The 20,638-nt window shown below is 58.3% G+C and overlaps 3 protein-coding genes across 5 annotated transcripts; 2 read left to right on the forward strand and 1 right to left on the reverse strand.

The window, feature by feature from the left end:
* The first annotated feature begins 4,436 nt into the window (after positions 1-4,436).
* KANK3 (KN motif and ankyrin repeat domains 3) lies at positions 4,437-16,736 on the forward strand. 3 transcript variants are annotated; one of them, XM_063403055.1, is made up of 11 exons: positions 5,278-5,432; positions 9,902-9,976; positions 10,260-11,996; positions 12,504-12,603; positions 12,745-12,942; positions 13,440-13,527; positions 13,860-14,079; positions 14,416-14,558; positions 14,796-14,996; positions 15,081-15,179; positions 15,359-16,736. In XM_063403055.1, exons 2-11 carry the CDS (start codon positions 9,940-9,942, stop codon positions 15,410-15,412), a joined length of 2,877 nt encoding a protein of 958 aa, XP_063259125.1. In that variant the 5' UTR covers positions 5,278-5,432; positions 9,902-9,939; the 3' UTR covers positions 15,413-16,736. The 3 variants fall into 3 exon arrangements, with proteins under 3 accessions (XP_063259124.1, XP_063259125.1, XP_063259123.1); XM_063403054.1 differs by lacking the exon at positions 5,278-5,432 and adding an exon at positions 4,437-4,500 and having other exon boundaries at positions 15,081-15,409; XM_063403053.1 differs by having other exon boundaries at positions 15,081-15,409.
* A 1,624-nt stretch (positions 16,737-18,360) lies between these two features.
* Positions 18,361-18,927, reverse strand: RPS28 (ribosomal protein S28). The gene is made up of 3 exons (XM_063403058.1): positions 18,819-18,927; positions 18,676-18,723; positions 18,361-18,601 (listed from the first exon to the last, which is right to left on the reverse strand). The coding sequence occupies exons 1-3, from the start codon at positions 18,855-18,857 to the stop codon at positions 18,479-18,481; spliced, it is 210 nt and encodes a 69-aa protein (XP_063259128.1). The 5' UTR covers positions 18,858-18,927; the 3' UTR covers positions 18,361-18,478.
* A 26-nt stretch (positions 18,928-18,953) lies between these two features.
* On the forward strand, positions 18,954-20,521 carry NDUFA7 (NADH:ubiquinone oxidoreductase subunit A7). Its single transcript, XM_063403057.1, has 4 exons — positions 18,954-19,062; positions 19,187-19,236; positions 19,340-19,489; positions 20,290-20,521. Exons 1-4 carry the CDS (start codon positions 19,012-19,014, stop codon positions 20,384-20,386), a joined length of 348 nt encoding a protein of 115 aa, XP_063259127.1. The 5' UTR covers positions 18,954-19,011; the 3' UTR covers positions 20,387-20,521.
* The last annotated feature ends 117 nt before the right edge of the window (positions 20,522-20,638 follow it).

Below are 20,638 nucleotides of genomic sequence, written 5' to 3' on the forward strand. Positions count from 1 at the left end.
GACTCCGACCCGCCCCGGAGGCGGGCAGCGGGAAAGTCGCTCTGCTTGGCCCCGCTCCACAGCTGCCAGCTCAAAGGGCCGATTGTCTGCTGGCAGCAGATGTGCCGCTTGGGGCGGCGGCACAGAGGGGCTTTTCTGCTCTTCTCAATAACAGATCTGTGCCATTCCCGTCGGGAAGGTCCCGCTGCGTCGCCCCGGCCCTTGCCAGGTCCCCGGCAGCCGGGAACCTGCCGGCCGCGGGCGCCAGCCAGAGAAGGGCGCTCTGTGTGCCCGACACGAGTGGCCTTTCCCATTCCGCTGGAAATGTCAAAAGGGAGTCGGATGCCGTAAGCCGGAGGGCTCTGCAACGGGGGAAGTGAAGCTGGGGCAGGGGGAGTGTGACCTGAAAACAGCTGGAAATAACTCCTGAGGGAAAAACTGAGTTTGGCTGTGCAGGGCAGCGGGGCATCTGCTGGGCAGGAAATTCCCTCTTTGTCCTAAGGACTCAGCTGGCATCTTTGCTGGGTGCTAGAGGGCAGAGAGCACAGAAGCAGAAGGGATTTGGGGACTAGTTTGTGGTCACAGTGTACAGCCAGCCCCATCCTGCTCTGCAGGGGGAAGGGTCAAGCTGGAAATCAGTGGGTGAAGCTGAGACAGTGACATCCTTGTCCCCATGCAGGTCAGTATCCCTGCCTATCACCAGGGGCTGGGGATCTCAGGGCTGCTGCCCCTGGGCAAGGGCATTTCCCACCGAGGACAGGGCTGCAGCTGGGACCCCACCCTACTGCTGGACCAAGGCCACAGGAATTCACAGGGGTGGGTGTCCCCCTTTCCAGGAGTCACCTTTTTTTGGGACAATCAGTTTGGGCACTTATTTTCAAAACCCATTTTACAGCCTGCTGGCTGGACATGAGGACAGAGCTCCTAAAGGAAAAAGGCCATTTTGAACGAGTGTAGTGTTTCAGCCAAGATCACAGATTTTTAAGGCAACCCAGGCTGCAAATCCTCCATGCACAGCGTGATCCCAGTCCCAGAATGTCCCAGACACAGGAGCATCCCACTGATGGGTCCCACTGACCGCTGGGGTGTGTTTAGGGGCCATATAACAGCAGGACATGCCGGCCGTTGGGGCAGGTCCCCCTGGTACTGCTGGCGGGGCTGGCCCATGGCCAAGGCAAACCCCAGCTGCAGAAGGCCCGCACGGCATTTCCCTCAGCACTGATAAGGCTGAGCTGCAATCGCAGCCACAAAAAAAAGCTGTCCTGGCCTTCCCTGGGCAAGTGCTGTGCCAAGCACATTGAGGATTGCCAGAGATAAAAGCCTACGCCTGCTGTGCCGCACAGGCATGAAATGTCACCTGCGGGCGGCTAGATCTGAGGGGACGTGGGCTAGGGGACAGGGGATGAGGGCACCCTGCACCTGGACTAGTGCTGGTCTTGCAGGGCTGTGCTGGGGACAGGAGGACGCACTGAGTCAAATAACTTAGTCCCACAGTGGTGGCATGGAGCAGGAGGTCCCCAGGGAGAGGGTGTCATTGAGGGTGGTCTGTGTTTGGTGCAGGTGCCACAGCATAGCTCTAACCTGGGTTCAAGGGGGTCTCCAGGAGGTGATGGCAAATGGCAAGGCAGGAGGCTTTTGGCAAGGAGTCTGTGTGGTGGTTGTCTTGCTGCTGGGGTTTGGCTTCCCCCAGTGGCTTCAGCCTCCATGCAGACCCCTTCCCTGCCAGCTCATCTGGGTCTGAGCACCATGTGTGCATCCACGGCTCCTCAGGGACCCTTCTCCAGGTCCCACACTGCTGGGGAAGTGGCTTCAGCTCCACTCCTGGGCTCTTTGTTTTGCTTCAGCGTCTCAGGGAGGAAGGATCCAAGCAGAAGAGGTGATGAGAGGAAACGAGCTTTGTGCTCACTCCCAAACCTGCAGGCAGAAAACAAGGACATCCTGCTGGGGTGGCTGCACTGGTACACTGTGCCTGTGGGGAGAGCAGTGTGCTGGGCTGGGATATTGCTGGCATTAACACTCTTTCCTAAAGGGACTGGGCCAGACAGAGCCTCACAGCTTTTGCCTCTGGTCCCACACCATGCCCAGCCTGGCCAATTTGTTCACCACCCCTCCACAGAGGGGGTGGTGGAGCCAGGAGCCAAGCTCAGGCAGGCTTGGTGGAGCTGGAGCAAGCAGAGATGAACTCAGGCAGCCAGGAGATGGCTGGAATGCATCTGATCATTGTTTCCCAGGTGTGCCCTGAGCACAAACTGCTCCTCCCTGCCATGGACCAGCACTGGCCAGTCTGGTCACCCAGGACTTTGGAGCCCACTGCCTCAGAAAGGACCAAGGTGCTCAGGGCTGCAAGATCCTGCTGCCCATGGAGGAGACCAGGGTGCCCTGGGGTCAGCATCCCCCTACCCAGGGAACAAACAGAGTCATCCAGAGCTGCAGCAAGTGAAATGGCTTGCAGCACATGGAGCTGCACCACATGGGGCTGCAGCCCTTTCCCACCAGCATCTACAGCAGCATCTCTCAGGGTCTCTCCATCCAGGAGCCATCTGAATGACACAGAATGACAGCGAATGCCTGCTCATTGCTCACCAAAAGCCTGGACAAGCTTTGTGTGGTTTTGCATGCACCAATACCACCCAATTCCTGTGTGTAGAGGGACAGGGATACAGCCTGTTCTGTCAGTCTGCAGTCACCTTCAGCTCCCAGGACTCTGTTCCCAGCACACTGTGGAGAGGCACCCAGCTGTGCCGGTGTGAGTCACAACACATGCACACAGGTATACACATTTCCTATTGTCCTGATGGGCAAAGAAGCACGATCACATTCGCAGTCCTGGTAGGGACTGGCAGAGAGAAAAGAATTGGGATTCACAGGGAAAGTAATTTTTTGAGACCTGGACCAAAACAGCTTTTTAACAGATCTGATTCTATGAAAACTTATCAGCTCCTGGAGCTTTTTGGTTCAGATGGACACTTTTATGAGGGTCAGGGCTGATTTCAATGGCCATCATGAAGGAACAGCTGTGCCAGACCTAAAAATAATGCCATGAAAGTCAGCAGAGCCCCAGAAAGTCGAATGACAACACTCCATCACGAGGAAACCACCGACTTTTTTTGGCAGATCTGCCTCCGCAAGAGGAACAAAAGCCTGGCTAGCCCTCCCCACCCTTCCATGCAGGGAGAGATGCTGAATACAAGAGTTTGGTCCCACACTGTGGAAGTCCCCAGTCCTTCAGCCTTTCCCAGGCTGAACATCTGTGCATCTTTTACGCACACAGGCACCAGTCCTAACTCCCACAGCCTCACAGCTACACTTCGGCCAACACAGACCTTGGCACAGGTGTGGCTGCAGCCTCTGCCATTTGCCTCCAAGCCTGGGTTCAGCTACACCTGCTGGGCACCTCTAGCCTGGTCAGGCTGGTGCCACAGCTCGGACCGGTCCTGGCTCGGCACCCCTGGTGTGGGGTGAAGTCACCACACCGGTCCCAGCTGAGGCCTCAGAAGCACTTTGCTCCATGTGATCTGCTTCTGGATGCAGATGGGACTTACATGGGGTGTGAACAACAACCAGCTCAGGTGAGTTCTCTGGCCATGGCCTCATATTTGAGTCCCATAGTTTCTGCAGAAAACAATGAATATTAGAAACAAAGTCTGTCCCTTGGGTTTGATTCTTCTCAGTGACCAGAACTTAAAGCCAGAGGAGTCTGATCCCTGCAGGGAACAATGCAATCCTGCTTTCTCAAAGGCTGCTGGTGAGCCTCAGCCTGGAAATATCTCGGAGCTGCCACAGTTTTGTGATCCAGCATCACATTCAGGCAGCCCCAGGGCTGTATTTCCTTGGTGGTGCTGCGTGGTTCATAGTCTCCCCACTCCCACAGGCAGCCCCTGTGCTGGGGTGGCAGCAGTCACATGGGGGCTGCCATCCACAGAGCTGCAGTGACATAACTTTCCCAAGCTCATGTTTCCTCAACTCCTCTTTTGCTGTTTCTTTCCCTTTGCAGGGAGGAAACTAGAGTTGCTGCCTGGAAGTGGGTGACATTTTGTTGGATGTCCAAGAGCAGGAGTGAAGGACTGGGATGTGGGCCCATCATGGAACTCTGAGCCGGGATGCAGGGCAGGAGCTCCACAGCACAGCTGGGCACCACTGGGACTTGGCTCATTGGCCCAGACTTCACCTTTCCTGACCTGGACAGAGAAGGTAAAGCTGCACAGTAAAGGTAAAGCTGCAGAGGACCCAAGTGATTTCTTCTTGAAGCAGTCAGTGAATCGGCAAGAGCAGTGCTATTCAAGACCTGCTTTGGAGACCAGTTGAGGGCGTGAAATCACCAAGTTCATTACTGCAGGATGCTGGAGAGGCCAAGTATGCAAATGCATTGGAGAGGGACGCGGTCTGTCAGTGGAGGTAGATTCATTAGAGCTATTAAGGTACTTCCGTCCGGATGCAAACCCTTTCCCAGAAGTCCCCAAACTGCCTGCCAGCAGCTGGGAGGGACGTCGGGAATCACATCTTGTTTCTCCTGCTCTTCCCGTGAGTAGTGTTACAGAAGAGCCAGATATGGAAAAATACCCGTGAAGTTCAGAGCTGAAAAGAAAAGAAGTAAAAGTCGTCGCTGAATGTTTCAGCGCTGAAAGGGTCTGGAGCAGTTAGTGAGGGCAAGCTCTAAGGTGGGGAATGGCCGGGGTCCTTACAGGATGGGGGGAGAGCCCAGAGCTTGCAGCCCAGCGACCAGCACGGGAAGCAGGCGAGGAAGAAAGCTGGCAAGAAAAGGAGACAAACAGCCGCTGCTGGGACAGGGAGGGCTGCCAGGAACCCAGCGGGGCCAGGCCCGGGGAGCCTAGCCAGGGCCAGAGGCACACTACTCCCGGCCATGGGTGGGACGAGGGGCAAGATGTGCGGGGGGCGGCGATGCTGGGGGAAGCACGGTGGTGCAGGGAGCTGGACCCCAGCCCCCCGCCGGGCCCTGGCCAGCAGCGGGATTGAGCACAGGCCAGAAGGTACCCCAGCATCGGGGTGATGTGGGCAGGGGATCCCCTTTCTGCAGGGTGGGCATCCCCGATGTGGACAGGTTAGGGGAAATTCCGTCCCCAGGGTGACTGGAGTAGGCGCACCCCATCCCCAGGGTAATCACCCTGGGGTGACAAGGGTAGGGGACACCCCTCCCCCAGGAGACAGGAACGGAGCACATCCCACCCCGGGCGGCCACCGGGACGGCGATACCGCCTCCCCACGCGGAGAGGGGGCTGGCGGGGATGCCGCGGGGCGAGTGGCCGGGGGCGGTGCCCGTCCCGTCGGGCCCGGGGCCGGTCCCCGCCCGCCCCCGCCCCGCCCCGGCCGCTCCCGCTCCCGCTCCCGCCTGCCCTCGGCCCGGGGCTGCGGCGGGCAGCGCTGCCCGGCGCCGCGGAGCGGCCCGAGAGCCCCGGGGCTGTGTCCCGGCTGCAGCCCAGGAGCGCGGCGGCACGGTGAGGGACGGCGGGGTCCGGGCGGGACGGGCCGGGCAGGCCTGGCGGCGGCGGGGCGGGGGCTCGTCCCAGTGGCGGCCCCCGCAGGGCCCCGCGCCCGCCGCCGCCCGTGGCCCCCGAAGGGCCGCGCTGGAGCCCCGCAGACGTGGCGGGACCGCGGCGGCACCGCGGCGGGATGGGGCGGCCCCGGCATCCGCCGCCCCGGCGGCTCCGCCCGAGCGGCCCCGGCGGCGGGAGCGGGAGGGGAGCGAGGCCGGGGCCGGGCTGGACCTCCTCCTCTCCGGCTGGCGGCGGCGGGGGGTCCCCGGGGTCCACTGGGCTGGGAACGGGCTGTCGCCCCGGTGCCTGGGGATCCCCCAGGAGTGCCTGGAATCCCTAAGGTTGGGGATGCTGGTGGACTCCCAGGGAGCTGGGGAACTGCAGGGCTGCGGGTCCTGGGGACTCCCTGAGGTCCTGGGGACTGTTCGGGCTGGGTGTGCTGTGGGTTCCCGGGGTGGTGGGACATGGCACCCCAGGCTCCTGCAGGCCCCTTTGGCGTGCTGAAGGGCACAGGGGGTGCTCCTGCATGCACATGGAGATCCCACCATGGGGTTGTGCACGGTGCTGTGTGTGTACCCCAGCTGTACCTGGGCTCCCCGGGTGTAAATTTAGTTTTACCTCTGAGCCCCTCCTCACAGCAGGACAACCCCAGGCCATCGCTGCTGATGCCGTGTGTTGCCAGCAGCCCCGAGGGAATCGGAAGGTGTTGGTGGAAGATGCTGGTGGGCAGCTGTGGTGAGGGTGTGAGGAAAGGGGTTGATGTTCTCTAGTGAAATGTAGGGAGCATATAGTGCTGTAGGTGTGAGAGGGCTGGTAGAGCTGATCTCCACGTGGGTAAGTCTGTGTGTGGACTCTACACCTGCTGTGTGTGAGCTCAGGGAGGTCCCTGAGGGGCTGGAGCGGGTGCAGAGCCTGGGCAGCCCCGTTAGCCTCCTAGCCGGCCAGGCCATCAATGATGACAACTCTAGAAATAACAGTCCAACCCTCAAATTAGGCTGTTGAGATGATGGAAGCATTTCCCTTTCTCTCCCTGGGTCAACATTGTACACCCACTCACCTGGATCCAGCTCCTCCAGGAGCAGCTCCAGCCCAGACAGCATGGCCAAGGTGGCCTGAGCAAATAGGCACAGGCCCTCCCATACAGCTCCTGCAGCAGGGGACAGGGGCGGGAAGGTGTCATGAGCCCTGGATACCTCCTGCTGAACCCAGCCACAGTGCTGGCAGGTAACATTGCAGGTGATAAGTATGTGTGACAGCTGGCTGTGTGCAAGGAGCCTGAATCCTGGCAGGTTGCTGGCAGAGTAGAAAGCCGTGTGCTTGCTCAGTGGTTTCCCTTTAACTTTGGAACAGCCTCAGTTCCAAGCTTCAGGGCTTATCGCCTGCACAGCTACGAGGGAAGCATGCCTGGCTGAGATAAATCAAGTTGTGCTGGCCAGGGCTGCTCTGGACTCTGTTCTTCTCACATTCCTCATGACCTCAGTATTTTGGCTCAGGAGGAGAGCCAGGGAGAACCCTCCCTGTGTCCAGCTCCAGCCCCACTGGTGGAGCAGCCCAGGCTGCACTTTATCAGGTGGTTGAATAGGGCTGAGGGCTGCTACAACTGTGCCCTGGGGAGGGAAAGGGCCCAGAGGTCTCGGGCTTTAGAAACAGCTCCCCTAGACCTCTCCTCTGCCAGTCCAGGAGCTTGGGAAACCCAAGGGGAAATCTTCCCATGAGGCCAGAGGTCCCAAGGTGCTGCCTGCAGCTGGGGCTGGGGTGAGGACTGGGTGGTACCTGGGCTGTGCCAACGTGCCCAGTTTCCTTCATCCCTGACATGACTTCTTATTGTAATTGAGCAGAGCAGCTCCAGTTTTGGCCCCAAGTTTCCCATGTTGGCATTGGTACAACAGCACAAGGGGAAAATACAGGTGTGAGCCCAAGCAAAGCATAGCCCTACCTCCACAGGGGTGGTTGGGTGCCTGCGCATCCTCCTCCTCTTCCCCTTGCTGCCAAGCCTTCCTGCCAGTCCTTTGCTTGTAGCATCCTGCTTTTCTGTTGAAACACCAGTGCTACAAACAACACTTTCATTACTTCCAAAGAGAGCTGGGATCATGTAAGGGTTCCCCCCAGGGGTCCAGCCCCTTCAGCAACCTGCACCAGTGCCCAAGGAAGCAGCTGAAAATCAGCCTTTGGCACCAAAGTGGCTGGTACAATTAGCCCCAGCAAGACTTCAGCCCAGGTGGAGGACAGCTGCCTGGGTGGTGCCATGGTTGTGGCAGCCAGGTCCAGCTGGTGCTGACAGTGGCTGGGCCATGGGTGTGGGGACTCAACCTGCTGCACACTGGGACCATCTGCCCCCACTTGTCCAATCTTGCCCCACACCTCTTCCCCAGCCCAGGGACAGTTTGCACTGAGGAGTTTGGGGTGTGTTTGCACCTTGCAGGAGGGTTTGAACATCATGGGGTCCTTGGGGTGAATTGGACATGGTTGGAAGCTGGCAGGTCCCATCACCTTTTTTGGATCTGGGTGAAGACAAACTCCTGCCATGGTCCAGCCTAACCTGTCAGAGCGAAAGAAATGGGGTCTGGAAGCAGTGGGAGGATGCCCCTCACAGTCAAGATGCAGCTGCTGATGTTGGCTGAAGGGGCCATAGGAGGTGGCAGGTGACAAGCAGCCTGTTCCCAGTTCAGTGGAGGGGACACCAGTGCAGTGCTGGTGCAAAGGGCATCTTTGCTGCTGGAGTGGTGTGGGAGGTCTCCAGGCCTCGGCAGAGGAGGCTTTTCCTGTCCCCAGGCAGGACAATACCCAGGCCGGGTGGCGGAAGGGAGCTGCCGGCCACTTCCCCCTGAGGAAACGCACCCGCTGGCTCTGGCTCCTGTTGCTCTCTCTTCCTCTTTGATTTACGTGTGTGGAGCCCAGTGGGAAGTTTGTCCTGGCCCCAGCACTGTTTAATTACCTGCAGCAAAGGGCCATGCAGAGGGGGAAGCCAAACTCTTCCCAGGGTGGGAGGGATTAGACGAGGTGGGGGATGTGTGAACTCTCTTGGGCATGAAGCCAGCAGTTTGGGAATGGTGGATGCCAGCATGGAGCCAGGGTGTTCCCAGGGGAGGTGGAATGGATGCCCACTCGAAGGTGGGATGATTCTAAGGGAGATGGAATTTGGGATGTGCATCAGCTGTGGGTGGGTTGGCAGAGGAGTGGGAGAGCCCCAGAATCTGTCCTGGTGACTAGTGGGAAGTGTTTTATCTCTGCCCAGTTGGACTCAGCCCCCAACCCTGTGCACTGGGCTGGGTGTGGGAGGCTGCCATGGTGCCCAGCCCAAGCCTGGCGCTGCCACAGCTGCTCTGCTGGCTGCAGGGGGTCAGGGCCAGCCGAGGGCTGGCAGCTGCAGCGCCGGGGCTGGGGAATGGCTGCAGCATCGGTGTGAGGGGCGGATGTGGGTGTTTCTGTGCAGCCAAGGCCAGATCCTGCACTGTTCCCTGGGCAGCATTGAGTCTCAGCTTCCCTGAGGTCTGTGCCCAAGCCACCATTCCTCTGCGGCATTCCTCCTCCCCTGCTTTCTTCTGAAAATAGCCCAGTGCCAAATGCTTTGCCCACCAACAGCTGCTCAGCTCCATGGCCACCTGTGCCCCATGGACAGAGCCATCAGAACCCTGATGCCATGCAAAGCAGCAAAGGGTGTTTCCAAGGTGGTGTTGTCCCCTCCTGCTCCTGCCAGGAGCACTTGACACCTGGGCCCCAGCATCCAGATGCTGCCAGATGTTGCAGCAGGTCCCAGCTCAGTGCTCACAGCTGGTGGCACCTCCAGCCATGAGCTCACTTCGGCACCACAGCTGTATCCTGCTGGCTCTCCTGCAGAGTGTCCATGCCTGGCTCCTAGGAAAACTAGGCCCCCATTTCATTCTCCTCTGCCTTATCCCACATTATGGACAGTGAAAAGCAGTCAAGTCCCTCCTGGTGGTCATCGGCCCCTTAGGACACCCCTGAGGCCTTGTGGGGCACCCTAGGTGGTGAGAATGGGCATCACACCCAGCACTGAGAGGTGCTGGCAGCTCTCTGCAGTCATGTGGCTTTGCCAAAGCATTGGTTCCCTTTATCCAAAGACACTGAGTATTGCACCTGTACAGGTTTCAGCCTCTTTTTTTTCCTGGCCTGCTCCCACTGTATGGCCAAGCTCCAACTCGTGACCCTCGGAGCTGGCAGCACAGCTATCCCAGCTGAGCTATGGAGCATTCCTTAAATGTACAAACAATCCCAGCCCCACAGGCAGCACAGTGCTTGCCTGACCACTGGCACGTGTCAGCCGTGGACTGGGGGAGGCCAGGGGACCTTGCAGATGGCAGGGTCAGCCACAGGGCTCTCCCCAGAAGGGGGTCAAGGCTGTGTGGCTGCCTGAGGGTCACCAGCCCTGGGGTCACAGGGTTTGGCTGGACATGGTCTCATTGTTGCAGGTTGATGGTCCTCTGGTCAGCAGCATTCCAGGAAGAAGATGGCTCAGCCAGCACCCCTGAACCAGAACCTCCCAGGTAAAGAGACCAGGGTTGGCACCAGGTTGTGACAGTGGAACGGGTGCAAGGGGGGGTAGCAGGGCTGAGCTGTCCCGTCCCATCCCAATGGAGTTCCTCACTCCAGCACCAACGCTGACATGGTGCCCTGTGATATCCTATGGCACCGAGGGTGCTGGAGACAAACACATTGCACATCATGGAGGAGAGGGGCCTGCAGGCTGTAAATTCCAGTATAACCCAGTTGGAAAAACCATCCTGTCTCCACCACGTCCCTGCCTAACCACCCCTGCTCCTCTTGCAGATCTGGGGGGGCCATTCTTGTACCGGGACCAGGACGATGGAGAGAAGAGCTCATATTCCGTGGAAACCCCTTATGGCTTTCTGCTGGACCTTGATTTCCTGAAATATGTTGATGATATTGAAAGTGGCCAAACACTCAAGAAAGTAGCACTGCCTCGCAGGGTGAAAGGGTCCCGTCCACCACCCAGCACCCTGCGCAGCCCCAGCAGCCACACCAGTGCCTGGACCTCCACCGAGTCCCTCACCTCCACAGCCAGCGAGGAGGGCAGGACTGGGCTGCTGCTGTCCCCGCACAGCCGAGCACCCCTGGAGCGTGCGAGCAAGCCAACCTCCCACCCCATCTCACCGCCGCCAGTACGGCTGCTCCCACCTCCCACCCGCAAGGGTCTCATGCCAAACCCACGGGTGGAGAAGACCTTGCTGGAGACAAGCAGGAGGCTGGAGCAGGAGCAGGGCCGTTTGCAGGATATTGGTGGTCCCTCCCACAGTGGCCTGCCATGTGCCCTGGGCCAGCCACCACCCTGGGTGCCGGTGGGCACTGAGGGCCAGGCGGGCTGGGGCCGGGTAAGCCCTGGCAGCTCGGGGCGCAGCACTCCGGCTGCGGGGCTCAGCACGGCCCCGCTGCAGCACGTCCGGGAGCAGATGGCTGCAGCCCTGCGTCAGCTCCGGGACCTGGAGGAGCAGGTGAAAACCATCCCACTCCTGGAGATGCAGATCTGTGAGTTAAAGAGGGAGAAAGCAAAGTTGCTAGAGAAACTGTCAGCAGATGCTGGCGAGGCATTGTATCACTCCTCTAGCTCTGAGGCAGGGGCAGGAGGTGAGGAGGTGCCTCACACAGGGCCAGAGAGTGAAGCAGAGCCAGTGAAGGGGCGAACGAGCAAAATTGCAGAGCTGAGGAAGTTGACAGAGAAGCTGGCCGTGCCAGAGCGGAACATCAGGGCTTGGCCGAGCAAGAGCCCCAGGGTGGCTGAGAGGCCGTGCCGCTCTGTGGCAGTGGGTGAGGACAGGGCCATGACAGATGCCGTCTTCTACTACCGGTCGCAGCAGGAGAGTGGGGATGCGCTAGACAGTGGCACACTGGGACGCAGGGATGTGGCCGTCTGGGTGCTGGAGTCCTCACTGGGGCTGGCCACTGAGGCGGAGCGGGAGCTGGAGCTGCTGCAGCAGACGGTGGGGCATCAGAAGGAGGTGATCACCGTGATGGAGGGGCACCTGCAGGAGGCCACACGGGAGCTGGAGGAGCTCCGGCTGGAGGTGTGCGCCCGCCGGCCTCGTGGGCAGGTGGACAAGGAGGTGATGGCCAAGCCGCAGGTGGCTGAGGCAGTGGTGGAGGCTGTGGTAGTGACACAGAGCCAGGCAGCTGGTGACCCCCCAAAGACAGCAGAGGCAGGTGTGGAGTGCTGCCCCTCGACCTCCTGCATCGCCGTGGGCTGCCACCCTGACGGGCGGGACGTGGCAGTTGGACCCGATTCAGCTGCCAGCTGCGATGACAAGGGCAGCCAGACAGATGTGGGCAGCATTGTCCTGGCAGGAGAGGAGAAGGAGCCTGGTGCGGCCAAGGTGATGGAGCCTGGCCCGGGTGATGGCCTGAGCAGCCCCTCAGCGCCCGCCGCAGGAGCAACGTGGGGGATGTGCCCAGACAGCCAAGGCCCTGGGCCAGCTGTGCTGGAGATGACACACAGCAACCAGGACCCATCCCCAGCACAGGACAGTGGAGCTGCCCAAAATCCTGTGGCCGGTGAGTGTCACCAGAGATGATGCCAGGGTCTGGGTTGGAGTGTTCCTGCAGGAAGGGAGAGGATGGCCTTGTAGGGGACAACGCCTGCAGTGCCAATGCTGCCTGTGCTCCAGCAGTTGCCCATGTCCCTTCCATGCCTGCCCGGGGCTCTAGTGGGTTTGGGGTGTTTGACTGGCCCCAGAGAAAAGCTGTTTACAAGAGCATGTAATGACAGGACAAGGGGGAGTGTTTTCAAAATGACAGTAGGTTTAGATTAGATATCAGGAAAAATTCTTTACTGTGAAGTGATGCCCTGGCACAGGTTACCTAGAGAAGTTGGATGCCCCATCCCTGGAAGTGTTTAAGGCTGGGTTGGATGGACCTCTGAGCAGCCTGGTCTAGTGGAAGGTGTTCCTGACCATGGCAGTGGAGTTGAAATGAGATGATCTTCAAGGTCTCCTCTAACCCAGACCTAAAATTCTGTGATTCTTGCTCCCTGGCCCTTGACATCCATCTCTTTCCCTGTAGGAGCCCTGAAGTCCATCATGAAGAAGCGGGATGGTCCTCCCCGGAGGGAGGCAGAGGGCAGCAAGAAGAGCCTGCAGTTTGTGGGCGTGCTGAATGGGGAGTACGTGCAGAGGGGCTCTTGCCACCCCCGTGCGCCAATCCTAGTCCCCTGCATCCCTGTCCTGGGCTGGGGCCAGTGGCAGGGCCTGAAGGGGGCCAAACTGGTGCTGTGTTACCACTGAGCATCCTTCCTTCTGTGCAGGTATGAGAGCACATCCAGTGAGGAGGAGGAAGAAGGCAACAGCTCCTCTGAGAAGGCTTCGGCCGACAGCTCGAACAGTTCGGAGCAGGGAGACACCGAAACCTCAGAGGAGGAGGCCGGGGAAGGCACATGTGAGCCCAGATTGGAGTGCAAGGGGACTGATGTGACCCCGCTGGAGCCCCCTGAGGTGAAGGAAAAGTAAGTGCCATTAGAGAAGGCTCCCTGCTCCCTGGGTCTGCACAGCTGGGAGCCATGGCACTGGCCCTGCTAACTCAGGGCATCTGCTGCAGTTTCAGTGCCACCACTGGGAAAATCCCATTCAGCTCCTACAGAGAACATTCATCAGGAAACAATCCTTCCAGTTTCTTGGGTCTGCTAAGGAAAGGATGAGAGGCCCCAGATGCCTCTTTACTGGAGAAGATATGTTAGAAGGGGACAAAAAAACCAACAGCCTTCGATAGCATTTTTCAACAAAAGGAAAAAATGTGGCCTAAGAATGGGTGAATCATGCCCAAGCACATCCATATAAGGCTCCATTCTGTGGTGGTTTGCAGAGGCTGAAACAGGCAGGCTGCAGCTGCTGGGCTGGAGGTTGCACTCTGGGGACCCTGCCGAGAGTTACAGGCACTGGGGAGCTCACAGGTTTGGTGGGATGATTCAGCCCCACACTGCAGACATCTGCGTGCTCTTCACAGGTTTGAGCTGAACCCCAGGATGAGGGAGGCTTGCCTCATTGTCAAGACTCACCTGGGCCACCCTGGTGCTGCCAAGAACAAAGAGGTGGTAAGTGGAGCACGGGGGTGGGATGGCTGGCCCAGCCCCTACCTACATCCCCCCGAGCTGGCCCTACTCAGAGAGGAGCCAGCAAAGCCTAGCTCAACACCTTCCCCCAAAGTACAGCCCTTTGCTCCAGGGTTTGTCTTGGAAACCCAAAAACCCATGTGGACTCAGGCCATGCCCAGCATGGGTTTGGGCAGTTCAGGGTCCTGCCTTCACCCACCCTCTCTGGAGCACAGATTCTGCTCCCTGCCACCTGGGCTGGCAGCAGGGAGTGGTTGCCAGGGTGTGAGGCCATGCTGAGGCTTAGGAGGAGCTCAGCCCCTCTCTGCCCACAGCTTGCCAGCAGCAGCCTGATCCTTCAGGAGTGGTTCCGTCTGTCCAGCCAAAAGTCGTCCATGCCTGACACGGTTGCCAACCACCTCCTGGCCTTTGCTGAGGTCTCACCGGCTCTCCTGGCCCACGTGGTGAACCTGGCAGATGGGAATGGCAACACAGCCCTGCACTACAGTGTCTCCCACTCCAACTTCCACATCGTGTGGCTGCTGCTGGATACGGGTCAGTGGCTCCCAGCCCCAGAAACATCCCCTTGCCAGCATCCCACTGTACCCCAGGTCATGTCCTGGCCATGTCAGCACAGGGGGAAGGCACTGGCAGCAGAGGGGCAAGGAGAGCTGCCCTGGGCTATGTCTGTTCATAGGGGTAGGGGTCAGAAGTCACCCGAGCCTGTTTGGGAGCCCAGATTTTGTGGGGGAGATCCATCAGCAGTTCTGTGCCTATGGGATGGCTCACAGCACCCTGGGCAGGACTGTGAGGTGGAGCCAGGCACATGGCTTGGTCCATGTGTCTCAGTAGCCCTGCAGCATCTTGAGCTCCCTCTGCCCACCCCTGCAGGGATCTGTAACGTGGACTACCAGAACAAAGCTGGGTACACTGCCCTCATGCTGGCAGCACTGGCAGCCGTTGAGCAGGAGGAGGACATGAATGTGGTCAGGAGGCTTTTCAGCATGGGCAACGTCAATGCCAAGGCCAGCCAGGTTGGTGTGATCTGAAGGCCACATCTTCACCCTCCCACCCCCAGGCAGATGCCAGGACCATGCCCAGCTCTTCCAAGGGCAGGACAATGGCTCCAAAACCTGGAGGTGTCGGTGTATGGGAGGGCATCACCTTAGGAGCTTCTCCTGCCTGGCAGCAGGGCTGTGGCCCTGTGGTGCAGGGCCAAGTGGGTAGTGCAGCGGGGCTGGGGGTGGCCTGGCAGTGTCCCTTCCTTGCAGGCTGGCCAGACGGCGCTGATGTTGGCTGTTAGCCATGGCCGGCAGGAGATGGTGGAAGCCCTGCTTGCCTGCGGGGCCGATGTGAACCTGCAGGACGAGGAGGGCTCGACCGCGCTGATGTGCGCCTGCGAGCACGGCCGCGTGGAGACCGTGAAGCTGCTGCTGGCTCAGCCCACCTGCAACATCTCCATCGTGGACAGTGTAAGGTTCTGCCACTGGGCCTGGGCAGCCCACACTATGTCCTGTCCCCAAATCCCTTTCTGCATGCTCTCCCTTACTTTGTAGGATGGTAACAATGCTGTTGCCATCGCGCTGGAGGCCGGTCACAGTGACATTGCTGCGCTCCTCTACACTCACCTCAATGGCACGAAGGCGCAGGCCCCCGTGAGTACCACAGCACTCCCCACGGGAGGGGAAACGGCTGTAACACAGACAAGTGTCTCCAGGAAGAGGCTGCAGGAGCAAGAGCAGAGCATTTCAGATGCCATGTGCTCAGAACAGCCCTGCTGGCCCTGACCAGGAGTGACTGGAACAGTCTCTGGTGACTACTCTCTTTGTGGCAGGGGACTTCACCGACAGCCACAAAAAGCCCTGGGAGTCCAAAGAAACCAAATTAGAGTGACCTTGGGATGCAGCCAGGAGCCACCATCAGCACTGGACTGTGATTCACATCCTTTCATCTGCCACCCCCGTGCCGAACCACTCTCTGCAGCTATAGTCCCATCACAAGCACCATCCCTGGGCCTCCCTTGCCTGTCTCCTCCACTGGATGCAGCCCACACACGGCCACCTCACCACCAAGTGACCAGAGCCAAGTGACCTCAGAGCAGGACATGCAGGGAACAGAAGCCACCCCATCCCCTCTGCTCCCTGCCACAACCACCAGAGGTGTGCCACCTGAGCCCTCTGCTAGGAGGAACAGCAGAGAAGCAACTCAGCAGGAACAGCACTTGGTCTGTGCACTTCTGGCAGCTCCAAGAAGGCAGCAGTGCCAGTGACACGGAGCCAGAGAGCAAGTGACGAGTCCTGGCCCCAGCAGGGACATGGTGCTCTGCAAGCACATCCTGTGCAGCAGTAGGAGAGGGAATGCTGCCTTGGATAGGGGCTATTTCCAGACTCAAATACTTGCCCTTTTCTGACATTTCCTTTCCTACCTGAAATCTGATTTTTTTTTCTTTTCTAGCACATGCATACAAAGCAAAAAAATTATATTGCTTGGCCATAGGATGAAGTTTAACATGAAATCACTTGGGAATTGATTTGCTCAGTTGGGAGCAAAACCTCTTGGGCAGCTGGGGTTGCAGCCAAGTGACAAAAGGGGCTGAGGGCCAAGGATGCATTTGGGGACTAAACCTGCCTGATAACCCACAAGGGGAGCAGGTCCTTCTCCCAAGGAAGAGAGATCAATTACCTCCTAAACGCTTCCCCAATTAGCCAGTCCCCCAGACTGCAGACAGCCAGAGTTCACAGCCAAGTCCCTCTCTGCCCACTTTCCATCCCAAAAGGGAGAACAGCACCAGGAAAAACACATGGGCCAGAAGAGCTCAGAGCACAAAGGTGGAGCCTGCAAAGGGGAATATGTATGTCAGAGAACATGTGTCTGTGCAAGTATGTGAACACCGTGAGGGGTGGGAACAGGGTGAGGACAAAGACCAGAAAGAAAAAGGGTTTTGCATGGGAAGGCAGCTCTGCCCTGAGCCCTTCACAAAGGTAATGTGTTGTGCCCCCCACTCCTGCTACTTGGCCCAGCTTCACCACTTCTGCCCCTGCCTGACTTGCTGAGCTGGGAACCCCACAACCCTCCCCAGAAACTTGCTCTCAGCTTTGCACTGGAGTTAATATACAGCGCTCACTGCCTCTCCCTATTACACTGCTCTCTTTACTGGTATTTTAACACTGATTTAAGATATAAATAAAATTTAAAGTTATTTTGAAATACTACAGTGACATCTGCGGTCTCCTGCCTTCTTGTCTGGCTCATAACAAACCCTGCAAGAGCTGCAGCAGAGGCACAGCCCCTGCCCTGAGCAGGTGGCCCCACATTCCAAGTCATTCACTGCAAGTTTTTATGCACTGGCTATATCCCACAGGTTTTCTTCCTGCTGATGTGTCCCAGGCAACTGCAGCAGTATCTTTGCCCATTTCATTCTGCAGGACCAGCTGCAGCCCTGAACCACCCCTGGTTCTCTGTGGTACTGATATTACACTGCATCATTAAAGGGCAGTCACCAGATCAAGTGTGAGGATGCAAACTGCCTCCCTCCTCAAGTGGAGGGAGACTAGGGTGACCCCAGAGGAAAATTCCAGACGGGATAAAGCTCTCTCTCTAAGCCACTCTGTCCCAGCTACCCAGCACTCAGGGCTGGCAGTGGCCCAAGCAAATACTCTTAGGTCACTAATGAAGCTGTGAGAGAATGAACAGCAGCCACAGAACTGAACTTTGAGGAGACTTCTGGCACACTCAACCAGTTCTGAGCTCCCCTGCATCACATGAGCCAGGGAATACAGCCTTGTGCTAATTCTCTGAAACTCCCAAAGAATCACAAATTACATCAAGCAACAGCACGAACACAAGTGCATTCTCCATGGCACAAACTCCTCACCTCATGTTGCCCACGAGCTGCACAGGGCACAACTAAAACTAGCAGAAACAACAAATCCCACAAACACTAACATCAGCCCTACAACAATCCTCAATGCCTGCTCCAGTTCAACATTTTGCACATCTGTCCCAGCAATGCTCTGCTCAGCTTTAGGACACCCAAATCCTCATTCACACCTGCCACTGAACTGCCTCAGTCAAGCTCAGGACACAGTAGACAAAAACCATGCTCACCAGAGACTGTGCATGAGAGGCTGCAGATCTGACACAAATCCATACACAAACATACCCAAATGAGCCCAAACATACCACAAACCTGGACCACTCTATAAGCAGTTAAAAACGCCAGTCCTTAAAAACCTGCCCTTGAAATAGCACAGTTTTAAGACTCATTCTAAAATTTCAGCTCTACTTTTGTTTTATGCAATATCCTAAAAACAACACATCTTGCTAACTGATTTTCTGGTGGAAGGGAAAGCCAAAGAAAGTGAGACGGGGAAGTCGGTAAATCAAAGAGAAGTGACAAACACTTGCTCTCTGTGGATGACTGCCAGGAAGGACAGCAAGTAGGTGTATTTATGGCAGCATTCATTGAGCAGCTTACTGAAGACAGACAGAAGCAGCAGGCTATTGCTTTGCACGCTGGTACCAGGCTTGACTTTCAATTTTTGATTTAATTCCACTGAGGTCCAGTAAGTTTCCAGGGCCACTTCACCATCACATACAGAAAATGGCCAGGAAGGTCAGAATTAAGGCTACTGTAATCAAAATAGAATTATTTTTGTTGTTACAGGCCAGTAAAGATGCAATAACACAATGATATTTCCATGAAGACACTACGCATAACCCGCATAACAAGCAGGGCATATTGCTACTGTACCTGAGGAAAGTGGAAAGTGCTCACATGTGACACAAACCAGCGATGCCAGGCGGCGCTCGATGAGTGAAACCCGGGCAAGGGGCTACTGGAAAAACCCTTTATTGCAGTAACAAGGCCGCCACGCTCCTCCCCACCCACGCCCCACGGCCGAACGAGTTGCGCCAGGCTCCATTCCCCGATGGACGATCCGGCAGCAGGGGCTCAGCGCAGCCGCCGGGCCTCGCGCTCCGACTCTAGCAGGGTGAGAACGTCGCCCTCGCGCACCGGCCCCTTCACGTTGCGGATGATGGAGCGGCTCGTGTCATCCATGAACTCCACACGCACCTGCGGGGCGGAACTGCGTCAGCCTGGCTGGGCCGGGCCCGGCCCGCAGCATCGCGCCCGCCCGGCCCGCTCACCTGAGTGCACTGCCCCTGAGAGCCGGTCCGGCCTAGCACCTTGGTGACCTGCGGGGACAGAATGGAGGATCAGCGCGGTGCCACGGCACGGCACGGCACGGCACGGCACGGCACGGCGCGGCCCTCCCGGCCCCCATACCAACCCTGGCCAGCTTGATGGGCTGCACGCGACTTGTGTCCATGGCGGCTCCGGCGCGCGGAAGAGGGTGGGGGCGCCCCGCGTCGCCTTATATAGCACCAAGTCTCGCGAGACCCAGCGCTCTGCGCGCGCGCTCCCGGCGCCCCCCGCGCCCGCTCCCGGCGCCCCCCGCGCCCCTGCCCTTCACCTCGGCCAAGATGGCGACGGCAACTCGTCTGGTTCAGCGGCTCCGCAACTTCCTGGCGGGGGTAAGAAAAACCCTGGCTTCGGGGCCTCTCTGCCCCGCGGGACGCTGCGCTGCGCCCCAGGTTCCGCGGAGCCTCGGGCGCAGGGCGGCAGCCCCGCCTGAGCTGCTCCGGCCTTGCCTTGCAGCGGGATCTCCAGGCGAAGCTGCAGCTGCGCTATGAGGAGATCGCTAAGAGGTGCTGGGGCCGGGCCGGGCCGGGCCGGGCCGGGTAGCGGGCGGGGCGCTGAGCCGCCCCCACCTCGGCTCCGCCGCTGACGCTCGGGTCGTTCTCTGCCTAGGACCCAGCCGCCGCCGCGGCTCCCGGTGGGCCCCAGCCATAAATTCGCCGATAACTATTACTGCAGCCGGGACGGGCGCCGGGAGTCGCTGCCGCCCGTGGTGGTGGCGGCGGCGCACAGAACCCTGCCCGCGGGGGCTCAGGCCGGCAGGTAGGTCTGACGCGGGCAGTGCTGCGCCGCTGCCACGGCGGAGCAGGGTCAGCCCTGTTCCAGATTTGTAGCAGGAACACAGAAAGGGCCGAGCGGCAGTGGGAGATACCCAGATTGGCAGAAGAATCTGGAACTGATTATTTGGGTCTATATTTCCTTACAAATAAGTGAGGTGGGAGGAAGTTCATTTACTCTGCTTTGATGACACCCCCACCTGAGCATCAGTGTCCAGCTCTGGGGCCTCCAAGAAAGGACCTGTTGCAATGAGTCCAAAGGAAGCCACAGAGATGCTCCAGGGCCTGGAGCCCCTCTGCTCTGGAGACAGGCAGGGAGAGTTGGGGGTCTTCACATGGAGAAGAGAAGGCTCCAGGGAGAGTTCAGAGCTCCTTGCAGGGCCTGAAGGGGGCTCCAGGAGAGCTGGAGAGGGACTGGGGACAAGGGATGGAGGGACAGGACACAGGGAATGGCTTCCACTGCCAGAGGACAGGGATGGATCGGTTATTGGGAGGAAATTCTTGGCTGTGAGGGTGGGGAAGCCCTGGCACAGGTTGCCCAGAGTAGTTGTGGCTGCCCCATCCCTGAAGGGCTTGGAGCCACCTGGGATAGTGGAAGGTGACCCTGCCCATGGCAGAGGCTAGAACAAGGTAGGTTTTAGAGTCCCACCCAATCCAAACCATTCTGACACTGTAATTAACAAACACCTTCAGCACTACTTTCCATCCTGGATTTCTGATCAAATTCAAGTGTGGTTTCCAGAATGTTGCTAAAGCCTCTTCTCTCTCCTCCTTTCTCTACCCCAGTTCAGGCTCTGCAGTGACAACAACAGGGAAGAAACCAGTGACACCAGGACCACCACTTAGGAAGTGGGAAATTTCCAGGGACGAGCCCTACTTGTGAACAGGGAGTGACCTGAGGCTGTATGATGGGCACAGGTGCTTCCAGAGCATCTCTGATAGGGAGGCTGTGCTGGATGTGGCTCCAGGCTGCTGGAGGGAGCTGATGTCTGATTAATAAATGTATATAAAGCTGTAATTACTACCCCCCATTTTGTCCATTGTATTTGATTTCTTCAAGTTACTGCTGTTTATTACCAGTGTATTTTGTTGGTTGGCATAGCGATACAGCACAGGTACATTTGTAAGCTGTAGT

Source organism: Prinia subflava, chromosome 8 (assembly GCF_021018805.1).
Source record: "Prinia subflava isolate CZ2003 ecotype Zambia chromosome 8, Cam_Psub_1.2, whole genome shotgun sequence".
Taxonomy (NCBI): domain Eukaryota; kingdom Metazoa; phylum Chordata; class Aves; order Passeriformes; family Cisticolidae; genus Prinia; species Prinia subflava.

Coding starts and splice junctions, on each gene's coding strand:
- NDUFA7 (XM_063403057.1), top strand. CDS start 19,012: ATGGCGACGGCAACTCGTCTGGTTCAGCGGCTCCGCAACTTCCTGGCG. Junction 19,063..19,186: donor TCCGCAACTTCCTGGCGGGG/GTAAGAAAAACC, acceptor CTTGCCTTGCAG/CGGGATCTCCAGGCGAAGCT. Junction 19,237..19,339: donor TATGAGGAGATCGCTAAGAG/GTGCTGGGGCCG, acceptor TTCTCTGCCTAG/GACCCAGCCGCCGCCGCGGC.
- KANK3 (XM_063403054.1), top strand. CDS start 9,940: ATGGCTCAGCCAGCACCCCTGAACCAGAACCTCCCAG. Junction 9,977..10,259: donor CCTGAACCAGAACCTCCCAG/GTAAAGAGACCA, acceptor CTCCTCTTGCAG/ATCTGGGGGGGCCATTCTTG. Junction 12,604..12,744: donor GTGGGCGTGCTGAATGGGGA/GTACGTGCAGAG, acceptor CCTTCTGTGCAG/GTATGAGAGCACATCCAGTG.
- RPS28 (XM_063403058.1), bottom strand. CDS start 18,857: ATGGACACAAGTCGCGTGCAGCCCATCAAGCTGGCCAGG. Junction 18,724..18,818: donor AGCCCATCAAGCTGGCCAGG/GTTGGTATGGGG, acceptor CTGTCCCCGCAG/GTCACCAAGGTGCTAGGCCG. Junction 18,602..18,675: donor CTCAGGGGCAGTGCACTCAG/GTGAGCGGGCCG, acceptor TCCGCCCCGCAG/GTGCGTGTGGAGTTCATGGA.